The sequence below is a fragment of the Hemibagrus wyckioides genome, linkage group LG18 (genome assembly GCF_019097595.1).
Source record: "Hemibagrus wyckioides isolate EC202008001 linkage group LG18, SWU_Hwy_1.0, whole genome shotgun sequence".
In the NCBI taxonomy this organism is placed as follows: domain Eukaryota; kingdom Metazoa; phylum Chordata; class Actinopteri; order Siluriformes; family Bagridae; genus Hemibagrus; species Hemibagrus wyckioides.
The window spans coordinates 18,590,036-18,613,445 of record NC_080727.1 but is presented as its reverse complement, the minus strand read 5'-3'; the positions used below and the strand labels follow the sequence as shown (position 1 = coordinate 18,613,445).

The 23,410-nt window shown below is 39.6% G+C and overlaps 2 protein-coding genes across 2 annotated transcripts; both read left to right on the top strand.

Moving 5' to 3' along the window:
• Nucleotides 1-958: 958 nt before the first annotated feature.
• ccdc92bb (coiled-coil domain containing 92Bb) lies at nucleotides 959-5,979 on the top strand. The gene is given in 6 exon segments (XM_058414680.1): nucleotides 959-1,300; nucleotides 1,303-1,368; nucleotides 3,082-3,229; nucleotides 3,359-3,406; nucleotides 3,741-4,075; nucleotides 4,162-5,979. Coding segments are annotated over 6 exon segments (954 nt in total). The 5' UTR covers nucleotides 959-1,261; the 3' UTR covers nucleotides 4,480-5,979.
• A 621-nt stretch (nucleotides 5,980-6,600) lies between these two features.
• Nucleotides 6,601-22,869, top strand: LOC131368657 (clustered mitochondria protein homolog). The gene is made up of 27 exons (XM_058414679.1): nucleotides 6,601-7,341; nucleotides 7,610-9,060; nucleotides 9,341-9,510; nucleotides 11,444-11,615; nucleotides 11,730-11,873; nucleotides 12,056-12,183; nucleotides 12,605-12,759; nucleotides 12,875-13,000; nucleotides 13,107-13,254; nucleotides 13,725-13,817; nucleotides 13,967-14,361; nucleotides 14,482-14,781; nucleotides 14,885-15,108; nucleotides 16,067-16,167; nucleotides 16,255-16,407; nucleotides 16,516-16,578; nucleotides 16,689-16,945; nucleotides 17,757-17,841; nucleotides 17,966-18,119; nucleotides 19,150-19,289; nucleotides 19,437-19,517; nucleotides 20,095-20,220; nucleotides 20,612-20,733; nucleotides 20,825-20,918; nucleotides 21,825-21,959; nucleotides 22,045-22,118; nucleotides 22,271-22,869. Exons 2-27 carry the CDS (start codon nucleotides 7,794-7,796, stop codon nucleotides 22,320-22,322), a joined length of 4,959 nt encoding a protein of 1,652 aa, XP_058270662.1. The 5' UTR covers nucleotides 6,601-7,341; nucleotides 7,610-7,793; the 3' UTR covers nucleotides 22,323-22,869.
• The last annotated feature ends 541 nt before the right edge of the window (nucleotides 22,870-23,410 follow it).

Here is a 23,410-nt window from a genome sequence, read left to right as displayed (position 1 = left end):
CAACACCTGAATTCAAAGATTTGGAGGGGAGTCCCAAATTTCCACATTTGGCAATATAGTCTATCTATCTATCTATCTATCTATCTATCTATCTATCTATCTATCTATCTATCTATCTATCTATTGTATATACAGTATACCTAAATCAATGTAAAAAAAAAAAATAGAACAAATAAGTAAAATAAATATTTTTGAGTTTACTTTAAAATAATGCATTTGAGTAAAATAAGAAACAATTGGGGAATAATAATAATAATAATAATAATAATAATAATAATAATAATAATAATAATAATAATTAGTAGAATGAACCTTGACCTGTACTGCCCAGTTTATCTGTGTAGCAGTGAAAATCACATCCATATGTGGGTTCTTCCCCAAACTGTTGCCAAAAAGTTTGAAGCACAGGCTTGTATAGAATGTCTTTGTATGTTGTACCATTACAATTTCCCTTCACTGGAGCTAAGATGCTCAAACCTGTTCCAACTTGATGATGTCCCTGTGCACAAAGTGAGCTTCATGAGGGCATGGTGTAGAGGTTAAGGAGTGGAAGAACTTGAGTGACCTACACAGAGCCCTGACTCTGACTCAACCCCAATGAACACCTTTGGGATGAACTGGAGCACCGACTGCACCCCAGACCTCCATCAGTGCCTTACTCTTGTAGTTGAATGGTTAAATTCCCACAGCCATGGTTCAAAACTAATGGAACGCCTTCCTGGAAGAGTGGAGGTTATTATTACAGCAAAAATATATAAATATCTGGAATGGGATATTCAACTAGAATGGGATGTGGTTTGGCTATGGTTAGAGTGTCCACAAACATTTAGCTATATGGTGTGGCATGATGAATCAAAATCTGTCTATTAGGTAGTTAGTTAAGCGTTATGAATACATTTAATAGTTTTTTATTTTATACATGCTGATGTAATTGATGAATGATGAATTGATGTCTTTTAGTCGCAGTAGTGACCACTAGGGAGCAGTCTGTCCCTGTCCATGGTGCTGAATGAAAAGGACAGGGACATCATTTCTAACCCACCAAAAAAAGTAATCTAATAATAATCTGGGTCTATATTTGAGCATAGGATCTGCTCTATAGCCCTAATCCTTCATCCTTCCGCGAAGCAACAGCTGTTCGGCTTGGAAAGTGAAAACCGACGCGACCCACTTCGGCAGCTTCCTGTACACGGTGAGGTCAGTTTAGATCAGATCGGATCAGATCGCCCTGGTTTGTGCCTCCAGCTCATTGGCTAAATGAATGTTTGATGTTAGACAGCATGGCAGAGAGTATCTTCCCTGATTAATTTTCCCTGCCCGGGCGGTGATGGAGGAGAGAGCCGTCCTGCGCCTTTCATTCTCCTGATCGTGAGTAAAATCGATTACGCGCTATGTAAATTTACACACAGCTGTTCGTCAGATGTTGTAAACTGTCTGCTCGATAGATTATTGCACTAGTTCGGGTTCAAGTGTGAACTTTACATCAACTCGGCTTGCTGCAAAGGGGTGCCGTGTTTGAGATTACATCATCATCATCATCCACCACAGTTACGCACTCGCTGTATCCTGCAGCATCGTCAAGCTTGAGAAATGTCAGCTCGGAGGTCTCGAAGTACGTCAGCATTGAGGATTCGACCTCAATTCCTTTTACGAGTCAGATTAATTAAAGTGGTCTGAGGACAAAAAGGTCAGATGGTGATGTTTACTAATGACTGAGGTGCTTGCGCACTTCATATTCTTCTCATACCCAGCTGATCCCGGATGTAAATGTTTACGGGAAATTTCACATGGCTTGAGTAAAGCAACCTTAAACGACAAGGTTGAAACTGTTCCAAATCAATCATCACTAGTTAGTTGGGCAAACAACTTAAACCTGCATGCAGTTTATGGTATTATAGGAATTCCCCTTAGAGTAATAATGATGCATTGCACCATGAGATCTTATATGATCCAGCTGGGATCTGAGCAGCTGCTAAAACATAGGTCAGACTGGTCATACTGGAAGCCCAACTTTGCAAGCTGTTGAGATATTTTCTAGCTTTGTTATTATTAATTAGGCTATTTCCTAATTGTCTATGACGGAACATTACATAGATGTTACCAGCTGGCAAAGATAGTCCACCAGCTCAGCTTGGGTTTTTACAACTGGTAGCTGGTCAGACAAGCTATAGTTCTCAACGGGACAGGATCCAACCGTGCCCTGAGGACAAACCTGAGTCGTACTGAAATGACTACAATTTTTGTGCTATACTCTTGCCTTTTTAGGACAAACTTTTAACTTTTCATTAATTTTATTTAGGATTTATTTAAATTTGTAAAGAGTTTCAGTTCTAAAATCAACACTCACATCATCACAATAAATAAACCTCTTACACTTAAGCCATTGTTTTATCCATAGAACACCAAAGACTTTACCGGTTATTTTGCTTAGAACCCAAAGATTTAGGTTAATTGCATCGCAGAAGAATGTTTATAGTGAATAATATTAATAACAACTAAAATCATTTACTCAACAAAGGACACTGATTTATAATATACTGTAATATATACAGTATTAAAATTGAAAATATAAAATTGAAATATACTGTATTAAAATTAAAGATACTTTAATTAAATTTTAAGATACTGTACTAAAGGTAAAGATAATGTACTAAAGACATTTGATTTGCCAAATGAACTATAATTAATTGGCTTGATTAGACAAATACATTTTACATTAATCTTTCTATGTAGCAATAATGCTTTATTAAATAACTCCTAACTATTTTCACCATTTATACTTTAAACAAATTACAGCATGTACGTTTTGCTTGCCATTCACAAAAAGCCAAGGGTAAGAGCTCTAGTCTCTTTGCTTACACTGCAAATCGTTTCTTATCCAAACTCTTGCCGCATTTGTGGTTACAGTGTCTTACATAAACCTCAGAGAAAACCTGGTGCAATTCCTCATCACCTCACACCAGCAGGCATAATATTTATACAGAAGATGTGGACTGACTGTGGTTTGCTCACTGATAGATCCTTGTTGTCAAATATCACATACATATAATATGCATTTTGTCCTGTTTTTGCTTGATTTAGGATACGTGTTGTGTGTCCATGGATACCGGTACCCTCGCCCAACAGGTAGAGAGCGTCGAGAGGAACATCAAATTCTTGCAAAAGGAGCATCAGGTCCTACTGACTGGCCTGCGACTGGAGATCCGTCACCTGAAGAAAAGATGTAATGGTCTGTCACGTTCAATCGTATCACTCACTGTCACTAAGCTAACTGGGGCTGCTTTAACTAAAATAGAAATGCTGCAAGAAGACATGGGTGTTAAATGATCGAGAGAATTTTCTAATTTCTCTTTTGTAGATCTGAGTTGTGAACTGAGCAAAAGTTCTCCTGCAAGAAACAGAGAGGGTAATGGTTCTATTTTAATAACCCTTCATATCCACTAATATACCATCTCTATCTATCTATCTATCTATCTATCTATCTATCTATCTATCTATCTATCTATCTATCTATCTATCTGTCTGTCTGTCTGTCTGTCTGTCTGTCTATCTATCTATCTATCTATCTATCTATCTATCTATATATCTATCTATCTGTCGGTCTGTCTGTCTGTCTATGTTTATGGTAATGTTAATGTTAATATTTTAATAACAATATGTTTCTTATCAGATTGGTAGTCTTGTGTTTCTGCAAACGTTTTCAAACGTTGCAGTTATACAAACCTTCATGTGTTAATCAGACATAGCAGCTGAGGAGGAGTTTCTGCAGGCTCGCTTATTGCAGACAGAGCATCATCTCGCCGAACAGGTGTGCTATCAGGGAGAGCTAAAAGCCAAACTCCGGCACAAGGGGGAGCAAGCGAGTGCTCTGCAGGTCCGACTGCGTGATGAGGAGCGTCGCTTTTTGGAGGAGCTGAAGCGGCGCAGTCATAAGATCACTGCGCTTAGCCGCGATCTCCGCAAGCAGACCGACATCGCTGCCCAGCTCACTTTCCAACTCCACTCAGCACGTTTCCGCCTCTATCATCAAGCAGAGGAAGAAGGCGAGGACGAGGAAGGCAAAAGAGACGAGAAGGTAAGCGAAAGAAAAATTGTGTGCAGAAAAATATTACATCGTGTCACAAGCTTGATTGGTATTTAGTCATTCTGCGAATTTCACAGGGTCCAGGCTGTTTATCAAGCTCTCCGCAGGTCTCGGCAGCCAGAGCAGAAGCCAGACATCGTAGCCACTGTTCAGCAAGATTGCGAAGGTCAGAACGAGTGAGGGAATGCGTGCCACAGGAGCGAATACTGGGCCCGGAGAAGCCCCGCCCAATGCCTGACCCCGCCCTCTTTCTGTATCCCTTCCCACAGAGGCTCCTCCCGCTACACATATCACTGGGAGGGCACTGTGGGGAGGGTGATTCACAAAGAAGGATGGGTAGAATACGGACCCGAGCAATGAGAGAAGATACTGGACCAGAGACTACAGATTTATAGTGCAACAGTGAGATAAAGACTGATCGGTTACACTTTAGTCCAGTTGCATAGTCTTCTCCCAGTTCAGCCGAATGATAAAGCTCATATGGAACAACCTAGCAAATTATTTCTTACTGCACCTTTACGACACATTTGAGCAGAATGGCCCGCCCACAGGGGCAGGTATGGCTGAGCTACAACATTTATATCAACAAACATTTATGTTCATAAAGTCATCACTCCATGCATTTTGAAATACTAATCACTTCTTTTGAGTATCCAACGATTTTAAAAAGTTGCTACGTGACAGATATTTACTCCACCTAGTTTTAATGCACCTAGTGGTCAAAATGGGAAATGCATCAAATGTTAAAAGCAGCCCACTGGGGCAGGAATCATGTGGCCCCATGATCAAACTATTAGCATGTGAAAAAGGACAGTTAATGACAGGGTTGCCACTGTTAACGTTTTTAAGCCAAAGTCGAGTAGTCTTCTACGTGACCCTCCAGGATCACGTCTCATAGTGAATAATCAGAATTTAGTCTAATATGCTATTCAAACTAAAGGCAAGCTATAAGTGCAGAAAGTGTGCTGAAGATGTACAGAATCAATTAAATTGTATGACTGGAAGAGGACGAGGGGGATTATGGAGTGGTTAATGTTCGTACCTCAGAAATGTGCAAGCACTACGGTGACCTTGTCCTTCTCTTTTTTTGGAATAGTTTGTGCACTTTTTGAGATGTCTCTGGGATGGATTTTGCTTTAACCCTGATTAATGATATAAGCTTTATGGGAAACTGATCTGAAAGCATGTAACGCAAACAAAGGTACATATATATCATATGCTGGATGACTGTATTGACCGTGTTGTTGAACCCTTCCTGCCTCTCAACCGGCAGAAATTCACTAGATAATAGCCGATAGCACAAGTCAAGTGTGATAGCCTCTCGACATTGTTTTCCCTGAGGTTATGTTGTAATTAACGTAACACCGAAATCTACGATCACCAGCCGCTGATGTGTTTGAGCTCTTTTGGGGCGATCAGGGTGGTTCACTTGTCCTTTCTCTAGTAGAGTGATGTTTAACCAGTACAACATGTAAATGCATACAGAATTAAGTAGTCAGTGCTCTCTTACAGGTGTTCAGCTGTTCAGTGTTGTTGACCTGCAGTTGGCTAGTTCCATGTGTTAATAAAGTAGTAGAAGGTTTCTCACTCTCTCTCTCTCTCTCTCTCTCGCTGTCTCTCGCTCTCTCAGGCTGGTATCTGTTGTGAGTCATGAGTCGAAATGGTGTGCATTTAACACCGGCAGAAAACCAGAATCGACTCTGTAGATCTGTAAACCTGTTAATCTCAGTAACGGTATTCGTCCACAGATGACACAGACATACAAAGGACCAAATGTTACATTTTTGTTCATTTTTTTTTAGATTAGCAAGGTACTGAGCAGTTAACGAACAACAATGTATGAAAAACAGGATCCATGTATAAGACACATGAATAAAAAGATTCATATTTATGTTACCGATGTGGTTTAAGTGGCTCTTATTTTTCTCTTTGTCAAGATAAATCACATAAATAATTGATAGTTCCTGCTTCAGTAAAGATGGATGACATCATCCTGGAACCGCCTTGAAGTTTGCAGTGAGCGCCGGCCTCATCAGTAACAGAGACAACATTGCTAGGTTTGCATTTCTTTTTTTTAAAAAAAAATCTTGCAGATGCTGTGTTTTGTTTTAATCTATGGATTTGTTGCCTATAATAAAGATTTGTTTGAACTGGAACAAGCAACTGAAGCCCAGGCCACTTCACCCAACATCACTGCCTGATCTCACTCATGCTCTTGTGGCTGAATGAACACAGCCACGCTCCAACATCTAGTGGAAAGTCTTCCCAGAAGAGAAGAGTGGAGTTTATAACAGGAAAAAGAAGAATAAATCTAGAATTACTTGCTCAAAAAGCACATGGTCAGGTGTACAAAAACCCCTGGTCACATGTAAAAAAAAAACCCCAAAAAACTAAGCTATAACACTAGGACCATGATGGCTAAAATACAGCTTTATTAATTGACTTTAAAATTCTTCATTTTTATGGCAAACAATAACAAATGAAAAAAGTGTTTTTCTGTTAAAAATAATTCTCCATTATTATATAGATTTTTATTAGATAAACTTCCATTTAAAGTATTAAAAGCATTTTCACGATCCATTAGTTACAGCTATTGAAAGAGCAGCGAGAGAGAGAGAGAGAGAGAGAGAGAGAGAGAGATTTACAGACACACAAAGCTCTTTTCTTGTTTTTTTTTTAACCTTGCCAGGGACCACCACAGCATTTTGCTGATACTGCAGCAACCTGCCATAGCAACTGCTCTGGAGCAGCAGTCAATTCATTAGGGATAGAAAGGAGGTGTGTCTTACACAGACCTACACAGTCTCCTTCTGCCTGATAAGCATGATATACAAGAAGAACACTACTGAAGCTATTTATATGGATGACACAATCGAACAAGCAAGTACACGTGATGCGTATACTGAACCGGGTCCAGGAAGCTACCGTGTGGACTGATTCTTTATTGGATGGCTGTTGTTTATGTGGAGGAGCTGAAAAGATGAGTTCTGCTTCTCGGTGAAGAGAAGTGGGCTACAGCAATGGGGCTCCAGTCTGACTCCTCCTCCCTGGGAAAATGTGTGTGTGTGAAGGAGGGGCGCTGCAAAAGAGAAGGACACACACACACATACACACACATACACAATGAAGGGCAGAGGAGGATACAAGAAGAGGTTGTGTAACCTGTCCTGGGCAAAAGGAGAAATGGATGATGTTTTGCTTTTTCATGCTTTTATGGAAATTTGTGGAGAGTTAAGAGAGGAGAAAATACACAAAAGGTAAGAAGTGGTGCATTTTTTCATAGCGTTGTTCACATAGATGTGTGGTTCTGCAGGTTCACCGAGCTGAAAGATGATCTATGATGAACTTTAAAAACCTGTGATGGTGTTAGTCTACTACAAATGTTTACTCTATTAAAAAAAAAAACCTTGTGAAATTTTTAAAAGTGTACATTACTAACTTCTTAAATGCAGACTGACATATTATTATGGCTATAGAAAACCTGTTTAATATTTAGGTTGCGGTTATATTGTGTTTTTTTCACAGTATTGTGGTGCCAAACCTCTAATTTGGATATCTCCTACCAACAAATCAAGGAGCACACAGCTGTTAGGTCTGCTATGACCGCACTTGCAGGTCTTTACTTTGATAAAATCCTGTACAGAAATCTATTTTCACGCATGCCAGACTTGCTGAAACGTGATGGCTTGTTGAACGCTTTTCCGTCAGCATGGGAAACCTACTTCGATGCTGTCTCAGTCGTTTGTTCCGGTGTAAGGACATTCCTGATCAAATTGAAGAGCAATCTCCACTCTTGTCAAGAGAGAACAGTGATGTCGAAAGCCTCTCACCATCCAGGTCTGACATGCTGGCATCTCCTGTCCTGGATCAGGACCACCTCATTTACCCTGATATAGTCCTTAGCAGTAGTCATCGAGCTAACCTGGACAGATCCGACTTACCACAGCAGTTAGAGCTTGTTAAAAGTGTAAAGGATGAATACCAGGAAGGTTCTGAAGAAGAAGGAATGACAAGCACAAGAATCAGTCACTATATGGACAGAAATCAGCTATGCACCACTGAGAAAGAGTGGCCGTTACTGTCTTCCTTAAACCCATGGCCATCTGAACAATCAAATGCTGCAAATTTGGCTTCTCAGACCCTGATCTACACACACGGACAGGAGACCAGGTATTGGCAGGCTTCTCCATGCCAAGGAGTGCAGTTATTAGCACAGGCAAACGGAAGCCAGCAAATAATTATTTCAGAGCCCAAATCTGCTGTTGCAAAAGTATCTCCACAGACTGAGCATGAGATCATTCAAGGTGGACTACAAAATGAGGACAAAGAAGAAACTCGACTTGGAAATGATACAGAACAAATGGAGCTAAACCTGGTACGCAGAGACCAGAATGTAGCACAACTGGGACAGGAAGTTGCGGCGAGAGCAAAATATGTTCGCTGCAATGTAGCAGAGTGTGAGCAAAGTGGTGTAGGTTCAGAGGAAGGTGGAGCGCAGCAAGATGAAGTTGGAGAACATTATCCAGTACAGTCAGGACAAACAGAAGCACAATACAGACCAAGCATAGCACAGACGGACGAAATACAGCATGAAACTGTTATTCTTATTAGTCAAAATGGAGAACACAAAGAACCAAGCTTTGTGGTTAGACTACAGATGAACCCAGATATCGAAAGAAGCCAAGAAGAAATCACACACACCCAACAACTTATACTGGAACTGGACTCCATTCAGACAGAGGGGGACGTTACAGAGACGAGCCAGATAGATAAGATTTCAGCACGGAAAGAACAGCAAATATCTGGGAATGAGCCTGAGTTTGCACTGAACCAGCAAAGTGTAGTAGAGTTAAGATCTCTTAATGAGGAACAAGACAGGAAGAAGTCTGAAGATCTGGACCAAGGATCGGAGAAGAATGAACGGTTTACGCTGTTCGTAGTTGATAAACTGTTCCTTGCTACTCCAAATATCACAGGTATGTGTTCAGTGATGGCATTAATTAAAAATAAAAGAGACATCTATGGAGGTATAGGAAATGTATGTAATAATGTATTCTACAATCTAAAAAAATGTCTGGCTTAGTTACAGAAAAGACATTGCATCATTTACGTACATCATCTACATATTATAGCCTCAGTAAAGTGTAGTGAACAAATCAACTATTATGTCTTAGAATCATATATTTGCATCACAATATTTCACTTTGCTTAGATGAGCAACTATTCACTTTTTGCCATTTCTTCTGTTTATATAAGGACCAAATCCAAATAATGCCCTAAGTGACCAAACAGAGCTAAACGAGCTCAACAGGTATATTGACAAAGAATTCCAAGAGGACCCTGATTCTGTAGATGCAGACCCCTCAGAGGACATGGGGATCACAATCAGGATTCAAGCCCCTGGGACTGAGCCCACTGACTTCCAGGTAAATTGCTTTTTTTGAGAAGAAAATTAGAATTTAGAATAAATATTGAATAGAAGGTTACATATGTACCAGACTGTGACCCCAAACAGGTAATATATAAAAGTGGGTTGGTGGCTTCCAGTCAGTTGTAGAACCACATGTACATATCTAAACTTCCATTCCACTTTCTTTCATTCTGGACAGCCAGATCTGATGATTTTGGAATTAATAAGATATTTTTTGTTAGTGTTGTAACATGTCCTGATGGAACACCTTCCCACAAAATAACAGACCACACTCATCAATGGGATGGGTACCTAGGGTTACTGGGGTTTATATATTATGGGGTTATGTGTGTATATATATATATATATATATATATATATATATATATATATATATATATACACTACCAGTCAAAAGTTTGGACACACCTTTTAATTCAATGTTTTTTGTTTAGAGACTTATTTTCTACATTCTAGAACAATACTGAAATAACATGATTATGTACACATGTAACGACAACAAAAAACACCAGTCAGTAAGGTCAGGTGTTCTGGAATAGTTCTTGTAAGAACAGTATTGTCAAGTGCATTTGCAAAACCCATCAAGCACCATGATGAAACTGGCTCACATGAAGACAGGACCAGAAAGCAGGACCAGAACTTACCTCTGCTGCAGAGGAGAAGTTCATTTAGAGTTACCAGCCCCTCAGAAATCACCAGTTAACAGCACCTCAGATTAGAGCCGTTATGAAGGCTTCACAGAGCATCAGTAGCAGACATATCTCAATATCAACTGTTCAAATGAGGTTATTGTGTATTTCGGCCGCCTTCAGCATTGTTTTACAATGTAGAAGGAAATAAACATCAGGAAAGACCATGGGATTAGGATTAGAAGATGTGTCCAAACTTTTGACTGGTAGTGTAGTGTGTATATAATATTGGGTCAGTGGTGTCCAAGCAGTTAAGGCTCCGGGTTGTTGCATGGAAGATTGAAGTTCAAGTGACAGCACCGTAAAGCTGCCACTGTTGGGGCCCCTGAGTAAAGCCCCCAACCCTTTCTGCTTCAGGGGCACCTCACCATGTCTTACCCTGCACCCTGACCCCAACCTCCAAAGCTGGGATATATGAAGGAATGCAATGTGTAGCAATAATAAAGGCTTCTTCTTCTTTTTTAAAATCAGAATTTCCTCAGTCAGAATAGCTAATTACATTGACCTAGCATTACATTGCATTAACACTACATTTATAGTTTACATTCCTGGCATTTAGCAGATGCCTTTATCCAGAGCAACATACAATAGTGCTTTGAAGTCTCTATAAATGAATACCATTAGCCTTAAACTCTGTTGAAAGGATTTTTTATCCATACAACAATACGTAAAACAAACAGGGAAAATAAGAGCAAGTATAAGTTCTTCAGGAAGATGTAGGTCTTCATCCGTCATGTGAAGACGTCCAGTGACTCAGCTGTTTAGACATCTAGGGGAAGTTCATTCCACCACCTCAGTGTCAGAACAGTCAAGAGTCTTGACGTATACCTACCTCTTGCCCTGAGAGATGATGGGACCAGTTGAGCAGTGCTAAGAGATCAGAGGGAATGTGGTGCAGTGTAAGGAGTAATAAGAGCTTCTAGGTTAGAGGGTGCTGGTCATTCTTGGCTTTGTGGGCAATCATCTAATATGTGGATACAGTATTTCATCACCACTGGTCTGTTTCATGCTCCAGTTGCACTGTGTTAAACCTTCCCACCCTATATGGTGAATCATTTAGCCTGAATTTTACTAATGCCCCCTTAACACCAGTCTACAATTCAGTGCTGTTGCTGTGCTGTGCTCCTGCTCCATGATAGGAGGTATGATTCCAGTGGAACTAGATCCTTGATCTCTGGTTACTATCAAATAGGTAGTCTTTTAAAGTGGGCACTTCCTGTCGACCTTTTGTCCTTTTAGGCATCGCCATTAGCAATGGTGCAGGAAATCAAGCAAGTGTTAATGGACCGTGAGGAGACCTGCCACCGTACCTGTTTCTCCCTGCAGTTAGATGGAAATACACTAGATAATTTCAGTAATCTGAAGTCCATCACTGGTCTACAAGAGGGTTCACTTCTGAAGATAGTGGAGGGTAAGACTAACTGAAACAGTGAAAATTAAAAAAATAAGCAATTAAGGTAATAGGCTTACATTTTTGTTTGGATTAAAATAGTGTTACTGTATCTGACTTTTGCACAATTTTCAGAGCCGTACACAGTGCGAGAAGTTCGTTTACACCTTCGTCACCTCAGAGACCTACTAAATAGCTTGGATCCCACGGATGCCTATAATGGCATAGAGGGAAGCTCTCTGTCCTTCCTTAGGTTCTTCACTGAAGAACGTGTTGAAGGTGAGATGCAGAAGATACTAAGATTTATGACCAATAATCTAGATTCTCACGAACTAATCATTTTTGATGAAAGATACAGCGAGAACAAATGCAAAAGAGCTGGAGCTGTTTTTCTGATTTCAAACTGGCTTCTTTGTTCTCTTTGTTACTACTTTGCTAAGATTTGTGTCTTAATATTTCAGAGAACAGCAAATTCAAGAAACGAGGTGAAGAACTGAAGCAACTCAACTGTAGCCCTCCTGAGTATATTCTTCCAGGGGCTAAAGAATGTTTACTGGGACCCCTGCAGCCTCAAAGTGAGAATCTGAAGGTAAGCTAGAGGCAGATGCTTTCTAAGGAGATAGCAAACTATAGTACTACAACCTTACAGGGTACAGAAAGTAGTGCTAATAGTGTGATCTATGTAGTGTTTCTGTGCATGTTTCCTCAGAGAGCCAGTCCTGTAGTCCAGTACAGCAGGTGCATTGGCTATGCTAAATTGCCCATAGGTTTCGTTGCAGTTAACTAGTATCCAACTTAGGGTGTATTACTGGCTGCAGAACCACCAGAACCCTGGCTGGGATTAAGTGGATACTTAAGATAATGATGACTAACTTTATAGTGCATAGTATTTATTTCTTTTACAGTTAGTAAGACGTACATTGTGTGTACATTATAGACGTCAGAAAATTGTAAAGAGTTTCAGCCTTCTCTCCATGCTAACAGTGAGCTCTGTGACCTTTTGTTAATAGCCCATCAAATGCCTGAAGGTGCTGATGACCAGCAGCTGGAACCCTCCTCCAGGAAACAGAAAAATACACGGTGACCTCATGTACCTGAATGTACTTACCATGGAGGACAGACAGTTCAGCGTTACAGCATCGACGCGAGGCTTTTACCTAAATCAGTGAGTAAATAAATAACATTAAGATGGATATGGTGCTGAACCTCATTTAGGAAAACAATTAATGCTGTGTCATGTTGCTTTATGGGCTGAATCATAGTTTTCTCTTTTTTTCTAGGTCTACGACATTTATATTTAACCCAAAGCCAGAAAGTCCTAGTATGCTTAGTCATTCTTTAGTGGATCTCATGAGTCAAATCAGTCCAGTTTTTAAAAAGAACTTCAGTCTTCTAATGAAGAGAAGGTAAATTTAGCACATGCTTTAGTGTAGATTCATGTGTTAAGACTGTTTTGTCAGCAATTCCCTGTCATTTCCTTTCTTGCCTTGTGGATGGCACTGTGCTTCCCAGAACATCAACACATCCCTTTGAGAGGATAGGTACTCCAATGCAGGTGTTTAGCTGGACTGCTCCAGCTCTTGACCATTCCATGGACTGTGTTCGAGCTGAAGATGCCAGCTTTTCCCAACTGGATTATGAAGGACACATGCCTGGACAGGTATATCTGTTTGGTTTATTTAGGTCTGACTCCTTCAGCTTTAACCAGAAGGTTCTAGTATGTTTCTGGTTAGATGCTAACTGTATTTCGTTGCCTTGTACCCACATGTGCAGTGAGAATAAAGTTGAATCTAATCTAATCTAATCTAATCTAATCTAATCTAATCTAATCTAATCTAATCTAATCTAATGTTTAGTCATTCTTTAGAGAGACAAGATCTTATGGAACTTTCTTCCAAGTAAATGGTATAAATTACCATTTATACCAAACAAGTAACTTTTAAAAATTTTTATACATTTTATGTAAATCAAAGGTAATTTCAGAAATAATTCTTGTGTTGTTAGAGATAGAAGGTAATACTTTAGCAAGCGATTCAGGCTTTTACTATTATGTTTCAAGACATGATGGAATAACTAATCACTACATTTCACAGTCAGTTAATGTGTTAATGTGTACTATGCTAAACTCAGGTTTGTGACTGGAATGAGGAGCTTCAGAGTACTCGAGAGCTACCACGTCAGAGCCTCAAAGATCGCCTGCTGAGAGACCGAGCAATCTTTAAGGTGAGGCAGCCAATTTGTCAGGTGTCCCTCCCACCTCTTTCTCATTCTCTTCAATACCTTAATATTTTACCAAAGGAGAGGGAAAGATGTTAATTATGCTGATAATTGAACTTGAAAAATTTCGAAAACACTTTCATCATTCTCCTCAGGCTAACAGTGATTTTGTGAGCACGGCTACACGTGGTGCTATGGCAGTGATTGATGGCAACGTGATGCCCATCAACCCTAGTGATGAACCACGCAATCACATGTACGTGTGGAATAACATCTTCTTCAGCTTTGGTTTAGATGGCCATGAACACTATGAGGAGCTGGGTGGTGAGGCTGCAGCCCATGTCGCCTCAGCCATTGACCTGAATGGTGTGAAAGCTTACAGTGCAGTGGATGTAGATGGCCTGTACTTGCTTGGTACTGTACTGGTGGATTATCGAGGTTACCGCATCACTGCACAATCGATTGTCCCAGGAACCCTTGAATGTGGCCAGGAGCAGAGTGTGATCTATGGTTCTACTGACTTTGGAAAGACGGTTGTTTCTAATGAACAGTAAGTTGGTTCTACACTTTGCAGAAAAATCATGAACTCTGTGTAATTAAAAATAAGAGCTTGTTAGATGTTAGAATTATATGATTGTTGGCTACTTGTAAAATCTCTAAACTTCCCAAGGTTCCTGAAGCTTCTGGAGAAACCCAGCAAGCATCTGAGAGTGCAGCGGCACTTCGTGCTTAACAAAGACGACTCCGTTGTAGAGCTGTGTTCCTCTGTAGAATGCAAGGGCATCACGGGGAACGATGGCCGGCACTACATTATGGACCTTCTGTTCACATTTCCACCAGACCTCAACTTCCTGCCTGTGGAAGGGGAGGAGCTAAACACTGAGTGTCAGCAACTCGGGTTCCCACTTCAACACCCACATCGTCTGGTCTGTCTGAGACAAGAGCTCATCAAGGCATTTGTGAATTATAGGTCAATATATTTTCATAAATATTTCTAAAATAATTCTGTATGTACTAGCCATTTAGGAACTTACCAGTACAATTAGTACATTTGTATATATTTGTTTCTTTAGATGTCACTTACATGAGAGTACGGCATCTCAAGGCTTGGATCCAGAAAGCAGCATCAGAGAGGTTGGATCTCCTCACAGTACAGAGTCAGCTGCTCTGCAACTGACGCCAGATATCTCCAACAAGGGTGTAGATGTTGGCACTCCTGACAAGAACAATTCTTCCTCTCAGACTATGCATTCGTCCTCTTCTGATATTCGTTTCAACCCTGACATTTTCACACCAGGTGTGTGGCTTATTGATTAGTTAATGATCAATTCTGATTGGTCTGTGATTTACCAGTTCAATCACAAGCAACTATGGTGGTAAAACTTTAGCAAAGTGTTCAGTAACTTATACATAATTATGCAGGGACTAAGCAATAATGATTGAGCAGTACTATATTAACACCTACATCATAATGAATACTAGGTAATAGTACAGTAAATAAAAATAAAGTAATGTGAGTCATTAAGAATTAAGCAATATAATTATAGTATATAAATAATATATCTCCTGGAGAAGTACTAGCAAAAATAAAATGTCAGCTCTTGGAAAAGCCACCAGACTGCAATGTCGAGGATGTTTAATGAGAATGTATTGCATTAGCCTCACTAGAAGGAATGAACTAACTCAAAAATGCAAGTTTTGCTAATTTGTCAACTTTAACAGACTGTACATTTGTTTTCTTTGCTAATAGCAGATTCGACTAGCATTGATTCCAGCAACTAACATAAATTAGCTAAGCTGTAAGTCGAATTCTAGCTAATGCTAAATATTGGTTATTCACATGATATTTTCCTTCTGATCGATTCTTTAAGAAACTACACAGCATCTGTCATTCATATGGTCAGCGAACATACAGAGGTCATACAGATACAGAAAAGTAGCAGCTGTTTTGCTTTCACTTGAGTTCATTTTTGACTGGAAACTTTCACGTTCAATAAGTAAGATATAAACACATTATCTGTGCTCACTAAAGAATAATTATTTCTCAGTAAATGTTCAGATTATTGGTAGCAAGATATCATTTGGTTCAATTTATAGTCCAGTTACACTTCAGTCAGATTAACAGTAACACTTCAGTCTTTATTTCTGATCAGTCCACACATATGTGGCATTGAAAGTATTGGAAATAATATGAAGGACATCTCAGTTTGCCTCATTTATAGCTAAGGAATAATGAATCCATATTTATATTTTAGGTGTACGTTTTCCGAAGGAATGCTCGCAGGATATCCAGGAGCAGAAACAATTATTAAAGGATGCTGCAGCCTTTCTTGTCTCAAACCAAATTCCTGACTTAGTGAGTATGTTTTCTTTGCTCCATGCATTGTTCTCGCTTTCAGGATTACTCCCTGAAACCAATAATGACCATTTTGTGAGCATGTAGATTAAAAACTGTGCCGATCATACCGCGATGCCGATGGACGGTTTTACCTTAACTGAGGCTCTCCATCAACATGGCATCAATATCCGGTACCTTGGCACAGTACTGGAGTTCATTGAGAAGAGTCCTCAGAAAATCAAACTGGACCATGTTTATGTGAGTGCTAGCCATGTTATGTCATACATTCTGATGGATTTTTATAGAAATCTTTCATTCTCAAATACATACAAGCTGACCGTAATGTGTGTCTTGATTTTCTTATAGAGAATTGCTTTAAGTGAGCTGATCACGAGATGCACAAAACATATTTTCAGGACATATTTAATAGTAAGTATTTCTTTAAATCACTTTCAATCCTGATATCCCAAATGTTCTGATCTATCTATTTGTTTTAGCTGCCATCTTGATCTTATCACATTTGCATATTTTGCAACCAGGCTGTGGAGTCATCTTCCCTGTCTGTCTCAGTCAGCCATTTCCTCAACTGCTTCCTCAGCTCCCCACCTGATGTTCTGGTGACCCAGCAGATGGACAGACTGTCATCCAAGCGCAGGAGTCGGCGGAGGCGGAGCCGGGGATCTGTGAGCAGTGAAGTGACAGCTGTGGGAGGGGCATGGGCCAGTATGACCTCTAATGAACTCTGGAGGAATATACAGGCTGAGGCACGAAAGTATTATCACTACTGCTTGCCATGGTGAGAGCTTAATATTACTCGCTTTTTACTTCAAGTTACAGGTTGAAACCATATGCAGGGTGTATATAGGTACAACAACACATGCAAGAAATGTCTGTTAAGCTGAGTCATTGAGAGCAAATTTAGCAGAAGAGTAGCAGAAGAGTCAGCGGCATTATTGGCTGAGTATTTTGGGTGTGAGGGACGGAATATTTTTTCTCTTTCTCTTTCTCCTGTCAATCACAGTGATACGAGCCAATCGTGGGCATCTGTAACAAGCTCATCTATGTGGAAGAGAAAATTGGATGACTTTAAGTGTTTCAGATGAATGATGAATGATACATAAAGAAAGATAAGATAAGATAAGATAAGATAAGATAAGATAAGATAAGATAAGATAAGATAAGATAAGATAAGAGAGAACTTTAATAATCCCGAAGAAAATTCTTTTGCCAGAGATTACAAGAGTTATCTATAATATGATGACCAAATTAGAGAGAAAGTGGGGAATATGGGGAAAATGATTCATATAGACATAAACATACTGTATATTAATACCATCAGAATTTACACTGCAACAGTATATTTTTGCCGTTGTAGGTATTTAGGTTAAATTTCCTGAGTATAAGGAATGACAAAGCAACTATAAATGCAATGCTTTTTGGTTTGATCCCACTCATATTGCACAAAGGAACAAATCTGATATTTGTTATATTTTATTAAGTACACTTTCACCCTTACCTTTTTGGATACATGGCTGTTTCCATTACTGTTTCCTGCAATGTAGAATTCACATCTGAATAAAACCTGATGTCTCATCTGTGTCTGGCAGTGGCAGTGTAGAGCAGGCGGTGGATAAATGCGGTTTACAAAGAATCACCTTGCTCAGAGAGATCTCCATCAAAACCGGCATCCAGGTAACGCCACACAGGTCCAACGCCAATCAGCATCTCATTCCCATTTTTTGCAAAGCTCTTTCCTCTTTAACACCGTCTGCTTCCCAATGCTCTCTGAACCCAAACACCAACACCCACTGTTTAGCTTCTTATCCGAGACTATCAGTTTGATGCCAAGAACAAACCGGTGTTCACAGAGGAGGACATCCTGAACATTTTCCCCATAATAAAGCACGTCATCCCGAAGGCTAACGATGGGATTTATCTTCTACACTGTGGCCAGACCAGCATTCAGCAAGGTAAGCACAGGAATTTGGTTGCATTTACTAGCTACAAAATATGCAACAGTGAAAAATTAATTGAAGTTGGATATCGACGGACGACACGACAAACTTAAAAAGGTAATAAAAAAAGATTAGAAAGCTGCCAATTATAACAATACCTGCTCGGACACAAAACTGCAGACCTGTCCTAATTTCTCGCTGCTGTGAAAGCATGAGACAAGCCATTATTTAGAGAAGCCGCTTGCTGTATTTATCCAATCACAGATGTTGATGCTGCAAATATGTAAATTAGAAGAATTTTAACCCAGGGTTTAGGAATATACAGAGTGAAACGTCAGATTATAAAAAGCCAGGATTGATTGTTAAATCCGGGTAATGTATGATCAGTGTAAAACGTCTAGATAGAAGATAGAAGATAACCCAGGATTCTTGAACTCAGGGATAACTAGGACCCAGGGGAACTATTTCAAATGTGAAAAGCCCTAATCTGTGATATCGATTCATCTCAAAACTTTATATCATGTCTACATTCGCTTTGTGATCAAACGAATGGATACTCAACAAAGATGACTTCTAGAATATAATGATGTTAATAATTGAAGTTGTGCAACGTTAAAGTGTTATCATTTGTCACACACAGGCAAACTATTGTACAATGTTATTGCAAATGGTAATAATAACCTCCTGTAATGTTCTCTGTGACAATGAATCTGAATGAGTCTTTTGGAGAATGAGCTCTACTGACTCAGTAGCATATTGTAGAGGGTCCATGATGGAGAGCAGTTTGTTCAGTGATCTCCTGTTCCTCACTGACTTAAACGTCTCCAGTTTGTGTCCAATGATAGATCAAGCTGTATGAATTAGCTTGTTAATCCTGCTGCCGTCCCTGGATCTGAATACTGCCTCCCAAACAGAGCATAACACAGTAAATGGCACTTGCCACCACAGACTGGTAGATCTCCAGCATCTTGTTGCAAACATTGAAAGATCTGAGCTTCAAAAGAAAATAGAGTCTGCTCATACAATACTTTTTATCGTTTATCAGGACGCCTGAAAGAAGGATGTGAGCTAATCAGCCAGGCCTTGGGCTTGTTCACGAATGTTTATGGAGCTCTGCACCAGGACGTCTGTGTCTGTCTGCGACTACTGGGACGCATTTACTACATACTCGGAGACTACGCTGAGGTGCGGATTTTGTGCTCTTTATCGCTCCAGTTAGAGCTGTAGGCTTAGGTGTGCATGTGTGACTTTATTCAACAATGTTAATATTTCAGCATTCACTGCAGTTGAATTAACCCATTCTAGCTGTATATTTGTTTTATGTTATGTTAGGCCCTGAGTCACCAGCAGAAAGCTGTACTGATCAGCGAGAGAGTTCTGGGAATAGACCATCCAAACACCATACAGGAATATGTGAGTGTTAAGTATTTCGTTTTAAAACTAATTCATGACACTTACTGGTAAAAAAAATATACCTAACAGTTTTTAATGAACAACTGCACAGTGATGAGCCAACACTGTATGGCTGAAAATTTGTGAACACCTTTATATTAGCATTCCAGATTTAGTCCCCTGTTCCTTTAATAATAACCTCCAGTCTTCTGGGAAGGCTTTCCACTAGATGTTGGAGCATGGCTATGGGGGATTTGTGTTCATTCAGCCACAAGAGCATTAGTGAGATCAGGCATTGATGTCAGGTGAGGAGGTCTGGGGGTCAGTCAGTGTCTATCCCAATGGTGTTCAGTAGGGTTGTGTCTATGGCTCTCAAACCTACCACACGTATTCTTCGATCTGTGCTGGAACCAGTTTAAGCCTTTAATTTCCACTGAAGGGAAATAGTAATGCTACAGTATTCTCTACATTCTATACATTCTGTGCTTCCAATTTTGTGGTTAACAGTTTTGGAAAGAATCACATGGGTTTGACATTCATGTGTTCACAAACCTTTGGCTATACAGTTCATGCTTCTTACATTTCTCTCCATATTTAGAAACACCTTGGTCTTTATTGCTTTGCTGGTGGACAGACATCCACAGCACTGCGACTGCTATATCGTGCTCGCTACCTCATGCTGCTAGTGTGTGGAGAAGATCATCCAGAAATGGCCCTACTGGATGTAAGTAAATCCAAACTGGTATAATTCTTTCTCCATGCAAAAATTTCCAGGCACTATGTTATCAGATTCATTGTATGTTAAGAACTGAAAAATTAAAATAAACACCCCAAGTGGTTATTGAACAAAATATATAAATGAAATGGGGTCATAACTCCTAGTTTGGGAATGTTTCTCTACAAATCTACCTCTACTAGTACCTGAATGAATGAATGAATGAATGAATGAATGATGTTTTTGTAAAGAACTGACCATAAGCAAGTAGTAGCATAGGAGCAAAATATTTTTCATGTAAATCTGCCTGCTCATTGCTGGACTATAAACAAAGGATCCAGGTTTAGCTAGTTTCCACCTTCAGTTTTTAATGTATCCTCCTCCTCTTTTGTATGTTCAGAGTAAGATTGGTCTTGTGCTACATGGGGTGATGCAGTGTGATTTAGCACTTAAATTTCTGGAGAAGGCCCTGGCATTGACTTCCAAATATCAGGGGCCTACCTCGCTTAAAGTGGCACAAGGGTGAGGAATAAACCACTACAAATAAAGCTGAGCAAAGAAAGTATGCATTATTCACCTTTTTATTCTACTTTTCTACAATTCTGCTCTGTAGGCACCACTTGTTGGCAAAGGTGTATGAGAGTAAAGGGGAGTTTCGATTGGCGCTGAGACACGAGAAGGAGCGCTACATGATTTACAGGAGTCAGGTGAGTTCCTATCTTTACACAACAGGAAGTGTTTAATATCTATTTATAAAAGAACGATGCAATTTGGGATGGGCCGATATTAGGCTTTTATGTACCTGCGGTGTTTATAAAGGACACAAAGAAAATCAGGAGGCTTTATCATTTTAAAAAATTCGCATGGACTCTCTTTTATCCAAGCTAAACTTTTATCCTGCCTAGTGAGGCAAGCCCATTATTAAACTGTACATTTATCATAAATATATAGACCATATATATCCTATTTAGAATAACTACTGCACTGTTCTACAGAAATCTTCCACTCCGCCTGTATATATCACCCCATAGCTGTATATCATTTGTCATTTATTGTAAATATACGACTATGCACTTCTGGTTAGATGCTAATTGAATTTCATTGGCTTTGTACATCTACTTTGAACAATGACTGAGATATATTACAAGTTATCGACCAATATGTATAAATGTATGGGTGTTTCTCTAATATCAGCTAATTTCTGGATGTAAAACATGAAACTATAAATCACACTTCATTTTTCTTGAGGATTGAATAAGAGCATGGTAAAGTGCTGAAACTCCACTGAACCTGCCATAATTTGCCTTCTCAAATAATGCATATAAAGAGTTCAAATAAAGCAGGACCTAATGAGTGTAGTGGAAAGGGTTAATTGTCTTTGTTATTTGTAATTGTTATCCGCGAAGAGCCGGTGTGGGTGCAGGTTTTCATACCAATCAAGCAGGAGTGAAATCTGATTTCACCTGTTTAATCAACTAATCTTGGCTTTCAACAGACTCAGGTGTGGCTTCTGCTTGGTTGGAATGAAAACCTGCCCCCACACTGGACCTTTCCAGATAAGATTGGACACCCCTGCTGTATGATGTCAAAGTACTGACTACTGTTTTCCGCAGGTTGGAGAAGCACATGAAAAGACGCAAGAGAGCTCCGAGTACCTGAAGCACCTCACGAATCAAGCTGTAATTCTGCAGAGGACTATGAACATGATATACAAAAATCGTTCTGGTTCCAGTATTACTCCCCTTACCGTGAGTACCGAAGCGTATGTGTGAGAAAAAGCCACATAGAATCATGAATCAGCCTGAACCTGTTTTAACATTGTCTTATACGTAGCTCGCCACTCCGAGTCGGCTCTGGATTGTGGAGCAGCTAAATCTTGTTACTGGTATTGTCCTTATCCCACTCAGGTAAGCTGTGCAGATAGTGAAGTTAATCTTGAATTTCATTTTTCAACAATCAACCTCTGGCTTTTTTTAAAAATCTATTTTAATCTTTTTCTGTTCCCCACCATGTAACACTTTGGGTATGCGGCACTGTTTCTTCTTCATTTTCCTCTAAGCAACAAAGATCTTGAAACTCTTAGAGATAACACCCAAAATCCATCTGCTTAAATGCATTTTCATTGGTCAGAAATCACACATGATTATCAGCTCCACCTATTGTCATGGAGGACCAATATTTAGTATTGCACACACACTAGAGTATATGCATTAATATAAATCAGCATGATGTCAGAAGGAAAATTGGGCTATTTTTAAGTAATGAAGGAAAATGAGAGAAGACCATGATGGGACAGAGGAGAATCATAATCCACTGACACACCAACATGACCTGATGACCCGAGATCCTGGTTCTTGACTCACAGCAAAATGTGCCTGCAAAATAAATCTGGATTTTTTTGTATTCTAATCTAATTAATAATGAATGTCAACCTGTATGTCTTCTTGGTGATATAGCTGCTTTCGATGATATATGCATTATTTTGTATCTTCAGTCATAAGGTTTAGCGATGTATTGGGAATAAGGCTACTCAGTTGGATGCTGTTGCATGTAGCTGTTTGTTTTTGGGGAATGGGATTGAAGATGCTACTTCCTGCATTGTGCCAAATGCCATGTGAAAAGTGCTAATATAAATAAAATTAGATGTATTTGAATCAATCACTTGGCTGTATTGAATGCAATGCTGATGATAATATGATGCTGAATACAAATTCACTGTGACTGGATTTTAGGTAACAAAGTGTGTGTGTGTGTGTGAGGTTTTGTGAATGTACTGCCAAAAACATACAACACAGCCTATTATAGGCAGCATCGTAGATCACTGATGATGATGATGATGATGATGATGATGACGATGATGAGACAGAAAAAGATAAAAGTCAGCTGAATTGTCAGGAAGTCGAATATGTTTCATGTCTCTGAGTGAGTTTTATGTATAAATTAATGTCTTGAGCAGACAGGAAGTCTATAGTAACTTAAAGAACAACTATTTATGACCATGGTGAGCCGAAAAGCACCTGGAGTATCTGGAGAAACCCTGGGCTCCAAAGACCATGTCCGGTACCAAGGACAGGAATCTGAGACTAGAGTGGACACACAGTCACTGACAATGAACAATGAGCTGAAAGTTTGGAAAAAGCCCAGTTTGGGTGACTGTATGAACAAGCAGGTCTACAAAGTGTTGCTACTAAAGTGGGCA